The sequence below is a fragment of the Muscardinus avellanarius genome (assembly GCF_963383645.1).
Source record: "Muscardinus avellanarius genome assembly, chromosome: 1".
Classification (NCBI taxonomy): Eukaryota; Metazoa; Chordata; class Mammalia; order Rodentia; family Gliridae; genus Muscardinus; species Muscardinus avellanarius.
In genome coordinates this window covers 110,891,930-110,910,024 of record NC_137786.1, presented here as the reverse complement: position 1 = coordinate 110,910,024, position 18,095 = coordinate 110,891,930, and the positions used below count along the sequence as shown (strand labels likewise).

Sequence of the window (18,095 nt, the reverse complement as noted above, 5' to 3'; positions counted from 1 at the left end):
ATCCAAGGCCCCACTGAGCCTCCCCACTCAAGCCCCAGCTGAGCTACATAGTATGAAACTTTTCTGCTCAAACTACAGAAACATAAAAAACTGAATATTGACACTAAATGTGAAAGTTATTCATTACAAAGCCAGATGGCCAGAATACTTGGTTAGTGAGGATAATTTAAACTGTTTCACATGTGTTCTAAATCCCAAATACAAATAACAGTGAAGTTACACAGAAATCAAACCAACATATGCCTGCCTGATTTACTTTATCTCTAAGAATATTAGTAATGCTCACCCCAGAAAGTTATTGGGAGTAAACAATGAGATAAATAAGACTAAATTCTAAATTGGAGAACAAAGCAAGTATTATTCAGAACACAGCATGGTACTTGATAAGTCCTTAAAAAATATTTCAAGTGCCAATGAGATTAAACGTTACCTCCATGAAGAGACATGCAAGGATAAGATGCCCTCATTAAATCCTTCAGAAGACCGTCAGCGTGCTCCTGCTTATCCACAAATATAATGACAGATCCTGACTCTTGATAATGGCCTAAAAGCTCAAGTAATTTCAAGAATTTCTTTTCTTCTTCAATCACAATCTGCAAACACCAAATTGTACCATGATAATGGATAAAAATGTAACTACATCTTTGATTTATTTTGCAGTGAATAAATAAAAGATAAAATCTTCCTATATTTTAAGGAGCCATTCCTATATTTTAAGAAAAAACTAGGAAAATGTTTAATTATTAAAATCATTAAGTAAAAATAAACTTTCAGAGAATAAGAGGTTTGCAACTGAGGACAAACCATCTTTTGTTCTGTTTTAACTTCATAGTCTAGTAATCAGTGATTAAAATAAGAATGTAACATTTCTTTCTACCAGCCCCTCATTTCTAGTGAGGGATATTAAAAAGAGCATTTTTTAAAAGTTCCATATAGCCGGGCGTGGTGGCGCACGCTTGTAATCCCAGTGCTTGGGAGGCTGAGACAGGAGGACTGGGCAGGTTCAAAGCCAGCCTCAACTACTCAGTGAGGCTTTCAGCAACTTAGTGAGACCCTGTTTCCAAGTAAAATAAAAACTAGGTCTGGGAGTATAGTCTGGAGGTAGAGAGTCTCTGGGTCCCACCCCCAGTACCACCAAAGTGGGGGATGGTAAAAGTTCCATACAGTGCTTGCTTTGGCAGCACATATAGAGAATATTACATGGCCCCTGTGCAAGAATGACACGCAAATTCATGAAGCATTTCATAATAAAAAAAAAGTTTCACACAACAACATAGGCAAATACATCAGGCAAAATATTGAAGGCTAAAGTTGACTTATACCACTTAATTTAGAAATTATCTGCCCACCTCATAAACAGTGATCACCAAATAATTATACAAACTGCCTGATTGAGGCCGGGCGTGGTGGTGCACGCTTGTAATCCCCGCGCCTGGGAGGCGGAGACAGGAGGATCGCGCAGGTTCGAAGCCAGCCGCGCTGGCGTAAGAGACCCTGTTTCAGAAATATAAAATAGGTCTGGGAGTGTAGCCCGGAGGTAGAAGGGCTTCCAGGAACCCCAGTACCACCAAAAAAAAAAAAAAAAAAAAAAAAAACCTGCCTGATTGAGGGAACTAAGAATTTCTTAAAAACAGTACCCACCACTTGTTGCTCCACATCTGAGCAAACCACACTCCTGCCCCCAACTTGCACTTCAATGGGTTTACTAAGAATTCTTCGAGCCAAAGCTTCCATAGCTCTTGGAAAAGTAGCTGAAAACATAACTGTCTGTCGATCAGGACGAACATTATCCACAATGCGCATGACCTGAGAAAACAACACAAATAATATATGGTGAATGTGTTTTCTAAAACTTATACATGTTAAAATCAAGCAGAAGCCAGATGTGGTGGCTTGCCTGTAATTCTAGGATTTGAGAGGCTAAAAGAGGATAGCAGGTTTGAGAACAGCCTCAGCAAATAGTGAGACTCTCATCAATCTAGTGAGATCCTGTTCCAAACTAAAAATAAAACGGGGCCTGTAGCCTAAAGGCAGAATGCCTCTGGGTTCAACCCTCAGTATAACAACAACAACAACAACAACGACAACAACAACAAAAAAACAACCAAACAAACAAAAAACAAGCCAGGCATGGTAGCGCACGCTTGTAATCCCAGCATTTGGGAGGCTGAGACAGGAGAATCAAGGTTCGTGCACAGCCTCAGCTACTTAGTGAGGCCCTCCGCAACTTAGTGAGACCCTGTTTCAAAATAAAAAATTAAAAAATAGGGCAGGAGATGTAGCTTGGAAGTCAAATGTCCCTAGTTTCCATCCTCAGACCCGCCAAAAAAGAAAGAAAGAAAAAAAAAAAAAAAGCAGAAGGAATTTTTTTTAGAAAAATTTCAAGTAGAAGAAATTTTTTTAATCTTTGGGTGTAGTCACACATGCTTGTTATCCCACTATTTAGGAGGCTGAGACATGAGGGCTGCAGGTTCAAAGCCAGCCTCGGCAACTTAGTGAAGCTCTCAGCAACCTAGTGAGATCCTGTTTCCAAATAATAAATAAAATGGGGCCGAGGGTGTAGCTTGGAGGTAGGAAACCTCTAGGTTCAATTCTCAGTACTCAAAAAAAAAAAACAAAGATAAATTATTTATTACCTTTGGCTCTCACAATTCATTTTTATCCCCTATTTTGCTGCCTTTAATTTTACTTTTTTTTGCGGGTTTGGGGATGGAACCCAGGGGCATTTGACCTCTGAGCTACACCCTCTGCCCTATTTTTTATTCTTTGTGTTTGAAACAGGGTCTCATTAAGTGGCAGAGGTCCTCACTAAGTAGCTGAGGCTGTCGATAAACCGCGATCCTCTGGTCTCAGCCTCCTGAATGCTGGGATTACAAGCATGCGCCACCACACCCGGCTAGATTCACTATTTCAAGAAATGACAATCCCATATGCTTAAGCCAAAAGTCTAGATCCCATTTTTTACTAATGTAGCCCACATCTCAAAACAATCGATCAACAAATTCAGTAGTCTCTTTTTTTTTCCCTTTTTTGGTACTGAGGATTAAACCCAGGTGCACTCTATCTCTGAGCCACACCCTCAGCCCTATTTTAATTTTTAGTTTGGAACAGGGTCTAAGTTGTAGAGGGCCTCACTAAATTGCTGAGGCTTATCTTGAACCCGCGATCCTCCTGTCTCAGCCTCCCAAGAACTAGGATTGCAGGCATGAGCCACCTTGCCTGGCCTCAGCCGTCTCTATCTTCAAGAGATAACTAGGATGCAACTGGTATCTACTACTTCCAATGTTTTCCTTCATTTACTTAATACCTTTTGTATATGTGTGGCACTAGCAATTGAACCCAGGGGCATTCTATCTCTAAACTTCACTAGAGCACCTCCCTTCTTGTTGGCAGTACTACTGACTGAACGCAGGGGCATTCTACCTTCATGCTATACTACACATGCAGCCCTGTTTTTTATTCTTTATCTTGAAACAGGGTCTCACTAAGTTGCTGAGATTGGTCATGATCCAGTGATCCTCCTGTTTCAACCTATGAAGTACTGAGATAACAAGCTTGTGCCAACACGCCCAGCATTAACCTTTTATTTACTTTTTATTTTTTTGGTGATACTGGGATGGAACACAGAGGTGTTCAGTATATCCAGGCTATACTCCTAGACCCAGTTTATATTTTATATGGAAACAGGGTCTCACTAAGTTGCTGAGAGCCTCACTAAGTAGCTGAGGCTGGCTTCGAACCTGCCCAATCCTCCTGTCTCAGCCTCCCAAGTGTGGGGATTACAAGCATGCGCCACCACGCCCGTCAGGATCATAGATTAAGGACAGCCTCAGCAATGTTGCAAAGCCCTGTTTCTAAACAAAAATAGGAATAGGGGTGTAGCTCAGATGTAGAATGCCCATGGGTTCAGGACCAAAAAAGGGGGGGTGGCAGGGGAGAGGTTTAGAATAATGGGTTTCAGGGGAGCCAAAGCAAATTCCTTCACTCATCATAGTGTGGACAGTAACCTTCCAGAAATAAATTTCAAATCCTCTCCTTAATGTTATAGCATTATGGACATACTGAACGTGGGAGCTCAGACCAATTTTATTAATATCTATGCTTAAAATTGTGAAGATGCGCCGGGCGTGGTGGCGCACACTTGTAATCCCAGCATTCGGGAGGCTGAGACCTGGAGGATCGCGGTTCGCGGACAGCCTCAGCTACTTAGTGAGGCCCTCTGCAACTCAGTGAGACCCGGTTTCAAAATAAAAAATAAAATATAGGGCAGAGGGTGTAGCTCGGAGGTTAAGTGCCTCTGGGTTCCATACCCAGACCCGCAAAAAAAAAAAAAAAAGAAAAAAAAAATTGTGAAGATGCCCCTAAAATGACCTTATAGTTATAAGCACTTTTCCAGTTACATCTGATCAGAGATTGTATTGCTTCTCTCTCTCACTTGGCTATTAGTCTGCTGATTAAAAGGTGCTCCTGATACTTTACAGTATGCCTAACCCATTTTCTCACAGGACACAGATAGTAAAGTCAGCTATAAACTGCTAAGTAAGTCCATAAATTTAGTAGGCTGTTTTTTTGTTTTTTGTTTTTTTTCAGTACTAGGGATGGAATTCAGGAACATTCTACCTCTAAGCTACACCCCCAGCCCTATTTTTTATTCTGAAACAGGGTCTCATTGAGTTGCAAAGGGCCTCACTAAGTAGCTGAGGCTGGCCACAAACCACGATCCTCTTATCTCAGCCTCCCAAATGCTGGCTGAGACAGGAGGATCTGAGTTTGCAGACAGCCTCAGCTATTACTTAGCGAGGCTACTCAGTGAGACCCTGTTTCAAATAAATAATAAAAAATAGGGCTGGGGGTATAGCTTGGCACTAGAATGCCCCTGAGTTCCATTCCCAGTAACACACACACACACACACACACACACACACTAATGAATAGGGCTGGGGATATGGAGCTAGAATGCCCGTAGGCTCAATCTCCAGTACTGGGGGGGAAAAAAAAAAGACTAACTAGAAATGTTAAAGTATAAATATCCATTTGAATCCCATCTGTACCCTAGTCTATTGTATTACTATCCAATAGGATGCATGCAAATTTAAAAATTAAATTTTTATTCTCATGATAGTTACAAAGTTACATTTACATTCCAAACCACTTAAACATTTTAATGATTACCTGTGGTTCAAAACCCATATCAAACATTCTATCTGCTTCATCTAAAACAACATACGTCACTCTTCTGAGATTTGTGACCCGACCTAAGATGAGAAGAAAAAATAAAGACAAAAAGAGAAACTAAAAACCAGTTACAATTCATTTTATGACAACCAAGAACTTTAAAAAACTGTAAAGGGAACTAAAATGCCTGACTTAACCAAAGGGGTATGTTAGGTATCTTTAAACAGTGAAAAGAATCTTTGGTCTATAGTATCTTAATCTAGTGGCAAATACTTTCTGACAGTGGGTTTATGAGGCCCTTTATTTTGTCAAACTCGTCTCTTGCATACCATCATAGGGCCTGAAGAACCTGTAAAATTCAGAAAACAGCCCTCTCCAAAACACATCATAAAACTAAGACTGAGATGACGCATCGAGCCACATCAGCCATTATCTGACAGCATCACCTAGAAAAAAACATATTAGAGATTACAGCGTATGTGTGGAAAGCAAGTTCCAGTGCTATCTACATCAGATGCAGAAAACTATATTACCTCATAATCTAATTTCATTAGTTAGAAGCTTCTTAAGTGGGGATGTCAAACCATTAATGAGAAACTATTTATCATTAGGTAACTAACATATTACACAAAACCTTTACCAAATGTATTATATAAATACATTTTTCTATAAAAAGATATAGCCTCAATATTATAAGTGCTCCCACTGGCTTAAATGTTCCTGGCTTTTTAACCAGTGAAAACTAACATACAGAAAACCTTTTCTGAAGGATTAATACAAGCATTGCTAACAACTGTTGAATCAATCACCTGGCAAAAACATACATAAAATAGTTATTAAAGATAAACCAAAAGGGAAAAAGGCAAAATTAATCAAGATGAATTTCAGGAGATTTAATCAATGCAGCATTGAGAAAAAACAAGGGATTATTTAAATCAGCATTCATCCCAAAACTTTTTATTTGCTCTACAAGCACAATACCTTATCAACAATTCCAATGTCACTTTGCCAACTTCAAGTAGAATTAGAATTAAGTTCATACAAAAATTCAAGCAGAATGCTATTAGAAACATGCATTGCTCCACTTTTAATATTCGCTTCTGTATAGACTGAGTACTACAAGGCAGAACTGAAAGCGTTTTCTTAAAAAAATAGAAATGAACCAAGTAAGTGCTTCCTAATATTAAGTATTACACACTATAATTTGCAGCCCCATTTAGTTTTGCAAGGTTGGGAACAGCATTAAATTACCTACCTTTGCTGGTTTAAGTCTCTGAAGCCCAGTTCTATAAATCTTGAAGGGCCTTTCTCCACAGAAGTTAAATAATGTCAACAGTTTAGTAACAGTTTTGATAGGGAATAATTTAACAAAGCACAACATTTGAGCTAAAAACATGCAATTTTTACAAAAGAAATTTTCTTGAAGCTGAAATATCTTAATTTATCTAGTACTGTAAAATACTAGTTCATGTAGAAAAAAGTCTAAGTTTTATAATGAAGAAGATAGTATCTGCATCCTTTTAAAAGCAATTAGGTGAAAAATGAATTCAGAATCCAAGTGCAAAAAAGATCAGATGGTGTTGGTTGTAAAAAGAAATCTTAAATTTAATTGCAAAAATAAGTGCTTATAATAATGAACTTGTTACAATACAAATTTTAAGATATTACAGCTTTAAGAAGAAAAACAGAAGCCTTATGTTGGTTTCTTTTATCTGTTTTAACAAAAATGTGTAAAATTAAAAAATAAAAGGAACAAGAACAACAAAAAAATACCTCTAACTTACCACTGTTAGCTGCTAACATGTCAATCATTCGACCAGGTGTGCAAACAATAATTTCAGCACCTCTTTTCAGCTCAGCAATCTAATTAAAAAGATAAAATTTTATAGGCCATTCATCACTAATGCTTAAAAAGATTTAAAAATATTGTATCTGGCCCTTGCTTGAATCTATCCGTCAGGAGGACTAACTAGAAGACTCTAAATGCCTTACTTAATTCTCTGGAATGTCAGAGCACTATAAGGAGTATGTGTGAAAAGGAAGCATGACCACATGGTGCCACACACTTGAAGCCAATGAAACTAAAAGAATTTTTTGGGGGGTTGTACTGGAAATTGAACCCAAGGGACTCTACTTTTGAAATACCCCTAGCCCCATTTATTTTGAAACAGGGTCTAAGTTGCCCATGCTGGCTGCAAACCTACAATCCTCCTGCCCCAGTATTGGGATCACAGGTCTACACTGCTATTGCTAGCTGAAACCAAAGAATTTCATCAATTTTAATTTGCTACTATACCTCAAAACTAGGAAAGGAAGTTGAGTGTGTGTGTGTGTGTGTGTGTGTGTGTGTGTGTGTGTGTGTAAATAAACATCAACCAGGTGTGGTGGCCCACATTTGTAATCCCAGTACTTGGGAGGTCGAGACAGTAGGATCGTAGGTTTGTGGCCAGTCTCAGCAAACTCATGAGGCCCTCTGCAATTGAGCAAGAATGCCCGAGTTCAATCCTCAGTACCACAAAGAAAAAAAATCCTCAGTATCACAAAGAAAAAAAAAAATCTATATAGATAGATGTTATGCATCGATACTTTACAACTATATACAACTATATACATGGGCATATATTTTAGATCTATATAGATAATTTATTATTGCTAAATATTTCCAGAACTTAATTGATCACAGAACCCCTTTTTTTGTGTGTGGTATTGTGGATAGAACTCTCAGGGCATTCTACCTTCAAGCTATACTCCCAGTCTTTTTTGTTATTGTTGCGGTACAGGGAATTGAACCCAGGGGTGTTACCTCTGAGCTATACCTCAGCCCTATTTTCTATTCTTTTTTGAAACAAGGTCTCACTGAGTTGCAGAGGTCCTCAATAAGAAGCTGAGACTGTTTGCAAACCAAGATCCTCCTGTCTTAGCCTCCCAAATGCTGGATTACAAGTATGAGCCACCTCAACTACCTTTTTAATTTTTATTTTGAGAAAGGGTCTAAATTGACCTAGCTGCTCTCAAACCTGAGATCCAAGCGGGCATGGTGGTGTACATCTGTAATGTTAGTACTCAGGAGGCTGATAAAAGAGGAACACAGGTTCCAGCCTGCCCACCAACTTGGAGAGGTCCCTCAGAAACTTAACAAGAACCTGTTTCAAAAAAAGGGGAGGGGGAAGCTGGGCGTGGTGGCGCAGTTTTTAATCTTAGCATTTGGGAGACTGAGACAGGAGGATCGCAGTTCTTGGACAGCCTCAGCTACTTAGGGAGGCCCTCCGTAACTCAGTGAGACCCTGCTCCAAAATAAAGAATAAAAAATTGGGCAGGGGTGTAGCTCGGAGGTTAAATGCCTCTTGGTTCCACCCCAGTACCACCAAAATAAATAAATAAATAAAAATAAATCAACGACGGGCATGGTGGCACACGCTTGTAATCCCCGTGCTTGGGAGGCTGAGAAAGGAGGATCGCACAGGTTCGAAGCCAACCTCAGCTACTTAGGGAGGCTCTAAGCAACTTAGTGAGACCGTTTCCAGATAAAATATAAAAAATGGGTCTGGGAGTATAGCCCAGAGGTAGAAAGCCTCTGGGTTCCACCCCCAGCACCACCAAAATTAAATAAATAAATAAATAAATAAATAAATAAATAAATAAATAAAATATATGAGCAGTCACTATCCAAAACACTATAATAAAAAAACTTTATTGAATCATTCAACTTGAGAAAAGATAGAAAAACTGAATGTTTCTTTTATAAATACCTGCTCACTGATTCCTGTTCCTCCATAAACACAGACCACTCTAAGTCCCAAGGTCTTTGAAAACTTCTTACATTCTTTAGTAATTTGTAAAGCCAATTCTCGAGTTGGAGTCATGATGACAGCTGAAAAGATAAACATGTCAAAAGCCTAACCACCAAAATTCTTGAGAGATGAGGCCTTAAGGGTTGCATTTAACTTCTGCAATAAAATCCAGATCTTAGTCAAATTTTTGGTTTTGCCTTTTTATAAAATTCTGAAAATTCTATTTCAAAGCTTCAGAACAGCAGACTGTGGCGAAAGGACAAGACTTTTAAGAACATGCTATAGGAAAATAAATGAGCGTTAAATCCCATACTCAACTCTCAGAAAAATATTTGGTTGAACAGAATGAAAATAGTTCTCAACTGCAAATCACAAAACAAAGAAAATCAAGTGACTCACTGTGCTGAAGAAGCCATACTGCTGCTATCCGGAAACAACCTTGGTCTGTGGGGCACAGACAAAGGAGATATATACTGTGCCCTACGTTTCCAAGAAAGGATATGAACAACTTTCCAAAATCCTACTCAAATTTGCAGAAGTCACCTCTGCTAAAATGCATCAAGAAATTGGGATCTGAAGATGAAATCCTGATACCATAGCCTTATAAGGCCATTAAAAAAGCTAGAAAAACACATTTCCATACTATCTTCCATGTTGAGTTTATGTATCCACTGATATTGGGCTAGAAACAAACCTCAACATAAATAAACAGATAGATGCATGAGAGGTCTACCTGCCGAGTCAGAGTTTAAAAACTGAGCTGTGCCAGGAGAGGCTGTTTTTGTACTTCTGAGATGTCACTCCAGAGCTCTGAAGATTCTCACTCCACCTGCTGGTAAGGGGAAATCAGCCCCAAAGTGCCAAATTGATAAAGGAAATGTACATGAAACATCTTTATTGTTTTAACTAAAAACATTATAGAGTCTTTCAGATTAACTGACAATGAGATATGTAAAAACAAAATTTAATGAGAAGAATGGTACCTATTGGCCCCTCTCCTTCTTCTAATGACCGCTGATCCATGATGTGTCTAAACATGGGCAACAGAAAAGCAATGGTCTTTCCGCTTCCTGTCTTGGCAATGCCAATCAAATCTCGTCCAGACATTATTGCAGGAATTGCTTGTGTCTGGATTGGTGTGGGCTTCTCATAGCCATGCCTTAAAAACAAACAATAGGAAGATAATGTAAGAACTGAATCCCTGGATCCCTCAGAGTCACATAAAAATAAGGATTCCATAATGCAGTATATCCATAAAGTAATATTTGGCAATAAAAAGTAATAAAATACTAAAGAGTTTCTACAACACGGATAAACCTAGAAAAAAAATGTGTAATACTGAGTGAAAAGTCAGTCGGAAAGCACTATGTATTAGACATGCCCAGTATAGCCAAATGTAGAGAAACAGAAAATACATGAATGGATGCCAGGGTAGAGGGAAAATAGATGCCAGGTAGATGGGAAAAGACTATTAAGAGCCAGGGCATGGTGGCGCATGCTTGTAATCCCAGGATTTGGGAAGTTGAAACAGGAAGATCACAGTTCACAGACAGCCTCAGCTTAGTGAGTTTCTTTGCAACTCAGTGAGACCCTGTTTCAAAATAACCAGTAAAAAATAAAGCTGGGAGCCGGGCGTGGTGGCGCACGCTTGTAATCCCAGCATTCGGGGGGTTGAGACTGGAGGATCGCGGTTCACGGACAGCCTCAGCTACTTAGTGAGGCCCTCTGCAACTCAGTGAGACCCAGTTTCAAAATGAAGAATAAAAAATAGGGCAGGGGGTGTAGCTCGGAGGTCAAATGTCCCTGGGTGCCATCCCCAGACCCGCAAAAATAAAATAAATAAATAAATAAATAAATAAATAAATAAATAAAGCTGGGGTGTAGCTCCAAGGTAGAATGCCCGTAAATTCTATCCCCAGTACAGCAAAAAAAATAAAAAATAAAAAATAAAAAATAGTACTGGGGGTATAGTTCAGAGGCAGAATACCCTTGGGTTCCATCCATCCCCAGGACTGAAAAAAAAAAAAAAAAAAAAAAAAAGAAAAAGAAAAACCAAAAAAGACTATTAATGAATACAGGCTTTTTGGGTGATGAAAAAACCTAAAACCTCCAAACTTCTAGGTCTGAAAAATATTAAAATTAGATGATTGCACAACTCCATAGACATACCAATGAACTATATGAATTAAATGGTAAACTTCATTTTAATTCTTATCTCAATGAAACTATTGAAGAAAAAAATCTGGGGCTGAGGGCAAGGCTCAGTTATACAGAGCTTGCCTAGCAAGTGGAAACAGCTGGGTTCCACCTCCAATATCAGAAAAAGAAACAAAGTAAATCTTCCTATTTAAATAAAAATGTAACCCAGAGAAGTATTTATTTGAAAGGGCTATTTTGAGCAGGGCATGGTGGCAGCACACTTGTAATCCCAGCATTTGAGAGGCTGAGACAGGAGGATCATGGTTCGCAGACAGCCTCAGCTACTTAGTGAGGCCCATTGCAACTCAGTGAGACCCGGTTTCAAATAGAGAACAAAAATTGGGCTGGGGGTGTAGCTCGGAGGTAGAATGCCCCTGGGTTCCATTCCCAGTACCACACACACACAAGAAAGGCCTATTTTGAACAGCTAGACACTAACAAGTATAAACAACTACCACCACTTACTTTTTGAGGGAATTTAAGATCTTCATCGAAATTCCACATTGGACCCAAGATTTAATTGGTTTGGGGCAACCTTTTCCTTTTACTGTAATGCCTTCCATTTCCAATCGAAATACATTTACTTCTACAAAGCAAAATCCAGATTGAGAATTCTTATTGTTCTGTTGGTGCCTTCTACCTGCCATTAATCATGGTAAGACTAAGAGTCTTCAACTCTTTTTTTTCTTGACTCTACCAAAGACAATTTCATAGAAGAGATATAGAAGTACTGAAGAGTTCAGAGTTAAAGCAATTACTGTTGCAATCAAAACAAGGATAAAGAGAACTATCTTAGCCGGGTGTGGTGGCGCACGCTTATAATCCCCGCACTTGGGAGGCAGAAAGAGGAGGAAACGCGCAGGTTCGAAGCCAGCCACATTGGCTTAAGAGACCCTGTTTCCAAATAAAAATATAAAATAGGTCTGGTCTGGGAGTGTAGCCCGGAGGTGGAAGGGTTTCCAGGAACCCCAGTACCACCCCCCCAAAAAAAATCCTAAATTCAAAGATATGGTTTTTTATTTTCCTTAATTATAGTTACAATAAAAGAATAAATAATTGACAAGTAATACAACTATTTATTCTCCCATGACTTGTTTGGTTACCTGTACTCAACTAACAATACACATTCACTATGGTTTCTAATTCTCAAAAGCCAGAAGGGTTAACAGAAACATTTTACACACAACTTCACATTAAGAGTATTTTCAACCCTAAAAACATCATATTAATTCAATTACAAAAGTTGGAAGAATTGTTGCTGTGTGTGTGTGTGTGTTACTAGGGGTGGAACTCAGGGGCTTTTCTACCTCCGGGCTATACTCCCAGACCTATTTTATAATTTATTCGTTAACAGGGTCTCACTAAGTTGCTGAGAGCCTCAATAAAAAGTTGAGGCTGGCTTCAAACCTGTGCGATGCTCCTGTCTCAACCTCCCGAGCGCTGGGATTACAAGTGTGTACCACCACACCCAGCTAATTGTTGCTTAATTTTTTAAATATTTCTCAAAATACCCTCCAAATTACAGGTCTATTTACATTCCTCCTGGGCAAAATAAACTGCACCCGCCTCTGATCCCACTATAACCAATACAAAAATAAAACAATTTACCCTCTTGAGACATTTTTGCTAGTTCTGGAACTTCAACGTAAAAATTTTTTCTGAATGGTTCATATTCAATTTTTCCATGATCGACTGGTTCTAGAAGTTTTCTCTGCTTTGTTTGATAGCCTGTAAGAGCAGTCTGAAGATCAACTTCTTCCTCTTCTGAAGAATACTTTACCAAAAAAAAAGTAAAAAGCTCATTATTATTTTCTCCTTATGGGAAGCAACAGTCCTAGCTTTTAAAACCAGCTCTCCTAAAGACGACTTTTTGGCTTTCTCTTTCTTTTTTCTTTTGTAGTCCTGGGGTTTGAACCCAGAAAGCATTCTGCTTCTGAGCAACACCCCCAGCTTTATGTTATTTTTATTTTAAAACAGGGTCTCATTAGGTTGGTCTTACTACTTGCTGAGGGTAATTTTGAACCCGTGATCCTCCTGTCTCAGCCTCCTAAGTACTGGGATTACAAATGTGTGCCACCATGCCTGGCATCTCAATTTTATGTGTGTGTGGGTGTGTAATAGTTACTGGGGCTTGAACTCAGGGGCAGGGGCTTTCTACCTCTGAGGTACACACCCAGCCCGATTTTATTATTTTATTTATTTATTTTTATTTATTTATTTTTTGCAGTATGGGGGATGGAACCCAGGTGTATTCTACCTCCAAGCTACATCCCAGCCCTATGTTTTTTATTCTTTATTTTGAAACAGGGTCTCACTGAGTTCTGTAGCTGAGGCTGGCCGTGAACCGCGATCCTCCTGTCTCAGTCTCCCAAATGCTGGGATTACAAGCGTGTGCCACCACGCCCAGCCCTGATTTTATTTTTTTATTTTCAAACAGGATCTTACTATGTTGCTGAGGATGGTCTCGAATCTGCAAACCTCCTGGCTCAGCCTCCCAAGTACTGGTACTACAAGAGGGTGCTAATGCACCTGGCCTTATTTTTACTTTATAAAATAGATTCACTGACCTAGAAGATTTTCATGCAACTCCAGAAAATTTAAAAGACATGTAATTTGAAAATGACATCAAACTGTCTGTTTTTTTTTTTTTTTTTTTTTTTTTTTTTTTTTTGCGGGTCTGGGAATGGAACCCAGGGGAATTCTACCTCCGAACTACACCCCCTGCCCTGTTTTTTATTCTTTATTTTGAAACAGGGTCTCACTGAGTTGCAGAGGACCTCACTAAGTAGATGAAGCTGTCTGCGAACCGCGATCCTCTGGTCTCAGCCTCCCGAATGCTGGGATTACAGGCTTGCGCCACCACGCCCAGCAAATTGTTATTTTGAATAAAAATATCAGTTCTTGCCAGGCAAAGTGGTGCATGCTTATAATTCCAGTACTTGGGAGGTTGAGACCGGAGAATCACCGGTTTGAGAATTGCCTCAGAAAGTAGAGAGACGCTCAAGAATCTAGTAAGACCCTGTCTAAAATAAAAATAAAACAGGGCCAGGTGTGGTGGGGTGCACCCTTGCAATCCCTGCACTTGGGAGGCTGAAACAGGAGGATCGCACAGGTTCGAAGCCAGCCTCAGCTATTTAATGAGGCTCTCAGCAACTTAGTGAGACCCGGTTTCCAAATAAAATATAAAAATAGGTCTGGGAGTATAGCCTGGAGGTAGAAAGCCTGTGGGTTCCACCCCCAGTACCATCAAAAAATAAAATAAAATAAAATAAAATAGGCTGGGGGGTTTAATCTCAGAGGTAGAATGCCTCTGAGTTCAATTCCCTGTATTACACAGAAAAAAGAAAGAGTATCAACTTCTGAAGAGTTATTCAACATTGTATCTTTGTCCAAAAGTTATAATGCCAAGACAAAATGAAAATAAATCTCAAGATGGCTTTCATGAAGTTTTCCTATTATTCCCACTATCTAAGTCTTTACATCATATGCTAATGGGAAGAATAACTTATGATGCCAACTCATTTTATCTTTTTATACTGTATGCTTAAAGTGAGCTGATAAGAAGGGGAATAAAAATGGGAATATAACAAGAATAAAAATATAACTGTTTTACCTACATGCCACTATACAACTAAGACTAGCAAGAATTTCTAGTAGTAGTCTACATAACTAAAAAGTACTTTGAGCTTTGCAGTAAACACTTCTAGGGCACCACCATGAACAAAGTCAAAATTAATGAAGACTCACCTCCATGGCATCCTGGTCATTCTCCATCAGCTCACCTTTCTTCTTATCAGAATCTATAACTGCTTTTTTGGTTGTTACAACAGTGACAACTTTTGTGACCGTTGGTCCAGACTTCTGAAAATAAATAAGAAATATAAGATATTTTGCAAAAATTAAACATAATATATGCCAAAGGAAATATAGTATCACAATAAGAAATTCAAATTAGCTTAGTAACAATTTAATGAAAATACTTGTCTGCTTATAATTTATATAAAATTTTAATCTTGTAATGACATTATATTCTGTAATATTTATATATACATGATTTATTGCACAATATGAAATTTTACATAATATGATTGTATATTTTAGTCTCTTGCTTTTTCTTTTGTGGTACTGGGGATGGAGCTCAGGGGTTTTCAACCCCAGGCTCTACTACCAGACCTATGTTATATTTTATTTGGAAACACTATCGCACTAACTTGCTGAAAGCCTCACTAAGTAGCTGAGGCTGGCTTCGAACCTGTGCAATCCTCCTGTCTCAGCAAGTGCTGGGATTACAAGCATGTGCCACCATGCCCAGCTGATTGTGTATTTTAAACATATGACTGAGGCCGGGCATCTGGTGCACTTATAATCCCAGCATGTGGGAGGCTGAGACAGGAGGATCAGACAGCCTCAGCTGCATAGTAAGGTCCTCTGCGACTAAGTGAGACCCTGTTTCAAAATTAAGAATAAAAAATAGGGCTGGGGGTGTAGCTCAGAGGTAGAATGCCCTGGGTTCCATTCCCAACAGTGGAAAAAAAATTAAAAATTAAAAAAATAAATGAATAAATAATTAGGGCTGGGAGTGTTGCTCAGAAGTAGAATGCCCTGGGTTGCACCCCCAGTACCAAAAAAAAAAAAAAAAAAAAAAAAAAAAAGACAGAGACTCAATGGTACTTTAGACTCATCAGGCAAAACAGGCACTATTCTTTTGTTAATTTTTAAATTTTTTAAATTTTTTCTTTTTTGGTGGTACTGGGGTTCCAGGAAACCCTTCTACTTCCAGGCTACACTCCCAGACCTGTTTTTTATACTTTTTTGATTTGGAAACAGGGTCTCTTAAGCCTGCGCGATCCTCCTGTCTCCACCTCCCAAGCACTGGGATTACAAGAGTGCACCACCACGCCCAGCTAAACAGGCACTATTCTGAGTGCCTGGATGAATCGGAAGTTTATCTTGGAGGGTGGTGAAAACAAAGAGCAAACACAATAAGAAATTATGTAGTTTGTAAAAAGGCAGTAAATGCTAAAAAGAAAAGGGTGAGGGAGCTGCTGAGAAGCCTAGACAAGATATGAGGTGGTGGTATGTATGCGAAGATACTAATAAAGAAAGTGGCTTTTAAAAGTACTTTTGTAGCCAAATATGGTGGCACATACCTATAATCCCAGTATTTGGGAGGCTGAGACAGGAGGATCACAGGTTCAAGGCCTGACTCAGCTACTTAGTGAGGCTCTCCATAACTTAGCAAGACCATTTCAAAATAAAGAATAAAAAAATAGAAGCCAGGCAAGGTGGTGCACGCTTGTAATCCCAGCATTTGGGAGGCTGAGACTGGAGGATCATGGTTCGCAGACAGCCTCAGTTACTTAGTGAGGCTCTCTGCAACTCAGTGAGACCCGGTTTCAAAATAAAGAATAAAAACAGGGCAGGGGTTGTAGCTCGGAGGTCAAATGCTCCTGGGTTCCATCCCCAAACTATCAAAAAAAAATAAAAGAATAATAAAAAAAATAGGTCTGAGGGTGGAAATCAGAGGTAGAGTGCCTCTGGGTTCAATCCCCAGTGCCACACACACCAAAAAAAGTATTTTTGCCACTAAAATCTCCTCATTTCTCTTGCACTTAGAATAAGTATTGCCACCAGAGATGGAATAAAAATATTAACCTTATAAAAATTTAAAATCCACAGAACAACTTAACTCCATAGGTAAAATATAAATCTTTTTTCTTTCTTTTTTTTTTTGCGGTACCGGGGATGGAATCCAGGGACACTCTACCTCCGAGCTACAGCTCCAGCCCTATTTTTTATTCTTTATTTTGAAACAGGGTCTCACTGAGTTGCAAAGGGCCTCACTAAATAACTGAGGCTGTCCTCGAGCTATGATCCTCCTGTCTCAGCCTCCCAAATGCTGGGATCACGAGTGTGCGCCACCAAGCCCAACTTCAAATATAAATCTTTAAAAAGGAAAATTTATCCGGATGTGGTGGCACACGCTTGTAATCTCAGATTTGGGAGTCTGAGATAGGTGGATCATGGTTCACAGACAGCCTCAGTTACTTAGTGAGGCCCTCCGCAACTCAGTGAGACACTGTTTCAAAATAAAAAATAGGGCTGGGGTGTAGCTCGGAGATAGAATGTCCCTGGGTTTCATCCCTAGCATCACAAATAAATAAATAAATGAATAGGAAAATTCCATACCTTTTCATTTCCCCCACCACCTTTCACACTTCTCATGTTAAACTTTTTTACTTCCTCTTTCACTTCTTCCATGTAAGCATCCAATGGATCTAACTCCTCACCCTCCATCTCATTTCCTTCCTTTTCAGCTTCTGCAGGATCATCCTCGTCATCTAAAATATAAGAATAAAATTTCTTTGTACATGTGTTTGGAAGGTAATACTCCACGAAGACCCCACATCACACTCTTCAAACATGTTTCCCCTCGACCAAACACCTCTACCACCTTCCACCTTGGATTCTTTCTTTTTTTTGAGGGGGGGGGGTACTGGGGTTCCTGGAAGCCCTTCTACCTCCGGGCTACACTCCCAGACCTATTTTATATTTTTATTTGGAAACAGGGTCTCTTAAGCCAGCGCTCGCGGCTGGCTTCAAACCTGCGCAATCCTCCTGTCTCTGCCTCCCAAGCACGTGGATTACAAGCATACACCACCTCGCCACCTCGCCCGGCTCACCACCTCTGATTCTAATCACTCTGATCCTAATGCAATTCAAATGCTTAAACCTGGAAACTTTTACTTTTTTTTTTTTTTTAATGGTACTGGGGTGGAACCCAGAGGCTTTCTACCTCCGGGCTATACTCCCAGATCTTTTTTTAAATATTTTATTTGGAAACAGGGTCTCACTAAGTTGCTGAAAGCCTCACTAAGTAGCTGAGGCTGGCTCAACCCGTGTGATCCTCCTGTCTCAGCCACCACGCCC

The 18,095-nt window shown here is 39.4% G+C and overlaps 1 protein-coding gene across 1 annotated transcript in view; it reads right to left on the bottom strand.

Annotated features, from left to right (window-relative positions):
• Nucleotides 1-18,095, bottom strand: part of DDX46 (DEAD-box helicase 46) — a gene marked incomplete at both ends in the record, with an annotated part of 78,268 nt that overhangs the window by 37,399 nt on the left and 22,774 nt on the right. Inside the window, 10 exons of the mRNA XM_080703520.1 lie at nt 431-593; nt 1,642-1,806; nt 5,173-5,255; nt 6,960-7,038; nt 8,925-9,046; nt 9,950-10,125; nt 11,631-11,751; nt 12,774-12,939; nt 14,913-15,026; nt 17,355-17,506. Of these exons, the coding sequence (XP_080559646.1) occupies nt 431-593; nt 1,642-1,806; nt 5,173-5,255; nt 6,960-7,038; nt 8,925-9,046; nt 9,950-10,125; nt 11,631-11,751; nt 12,774-12,939; nt 14,913-15,026; nt 17,355-17,506 (1,341 nt within the window). The remainder of the gene's footprint in view (nt 1-430; nt 594-1,641; nt 1,807-5,172; nt 5,256-6,959; nt 7,039-8,924; nt 9,047-9,949; nt 10,126-11,630; nt 11,752-12,773; nt 12,940-14,912; nt 15,027-17,354; nt 17,507-18,095) is intronic.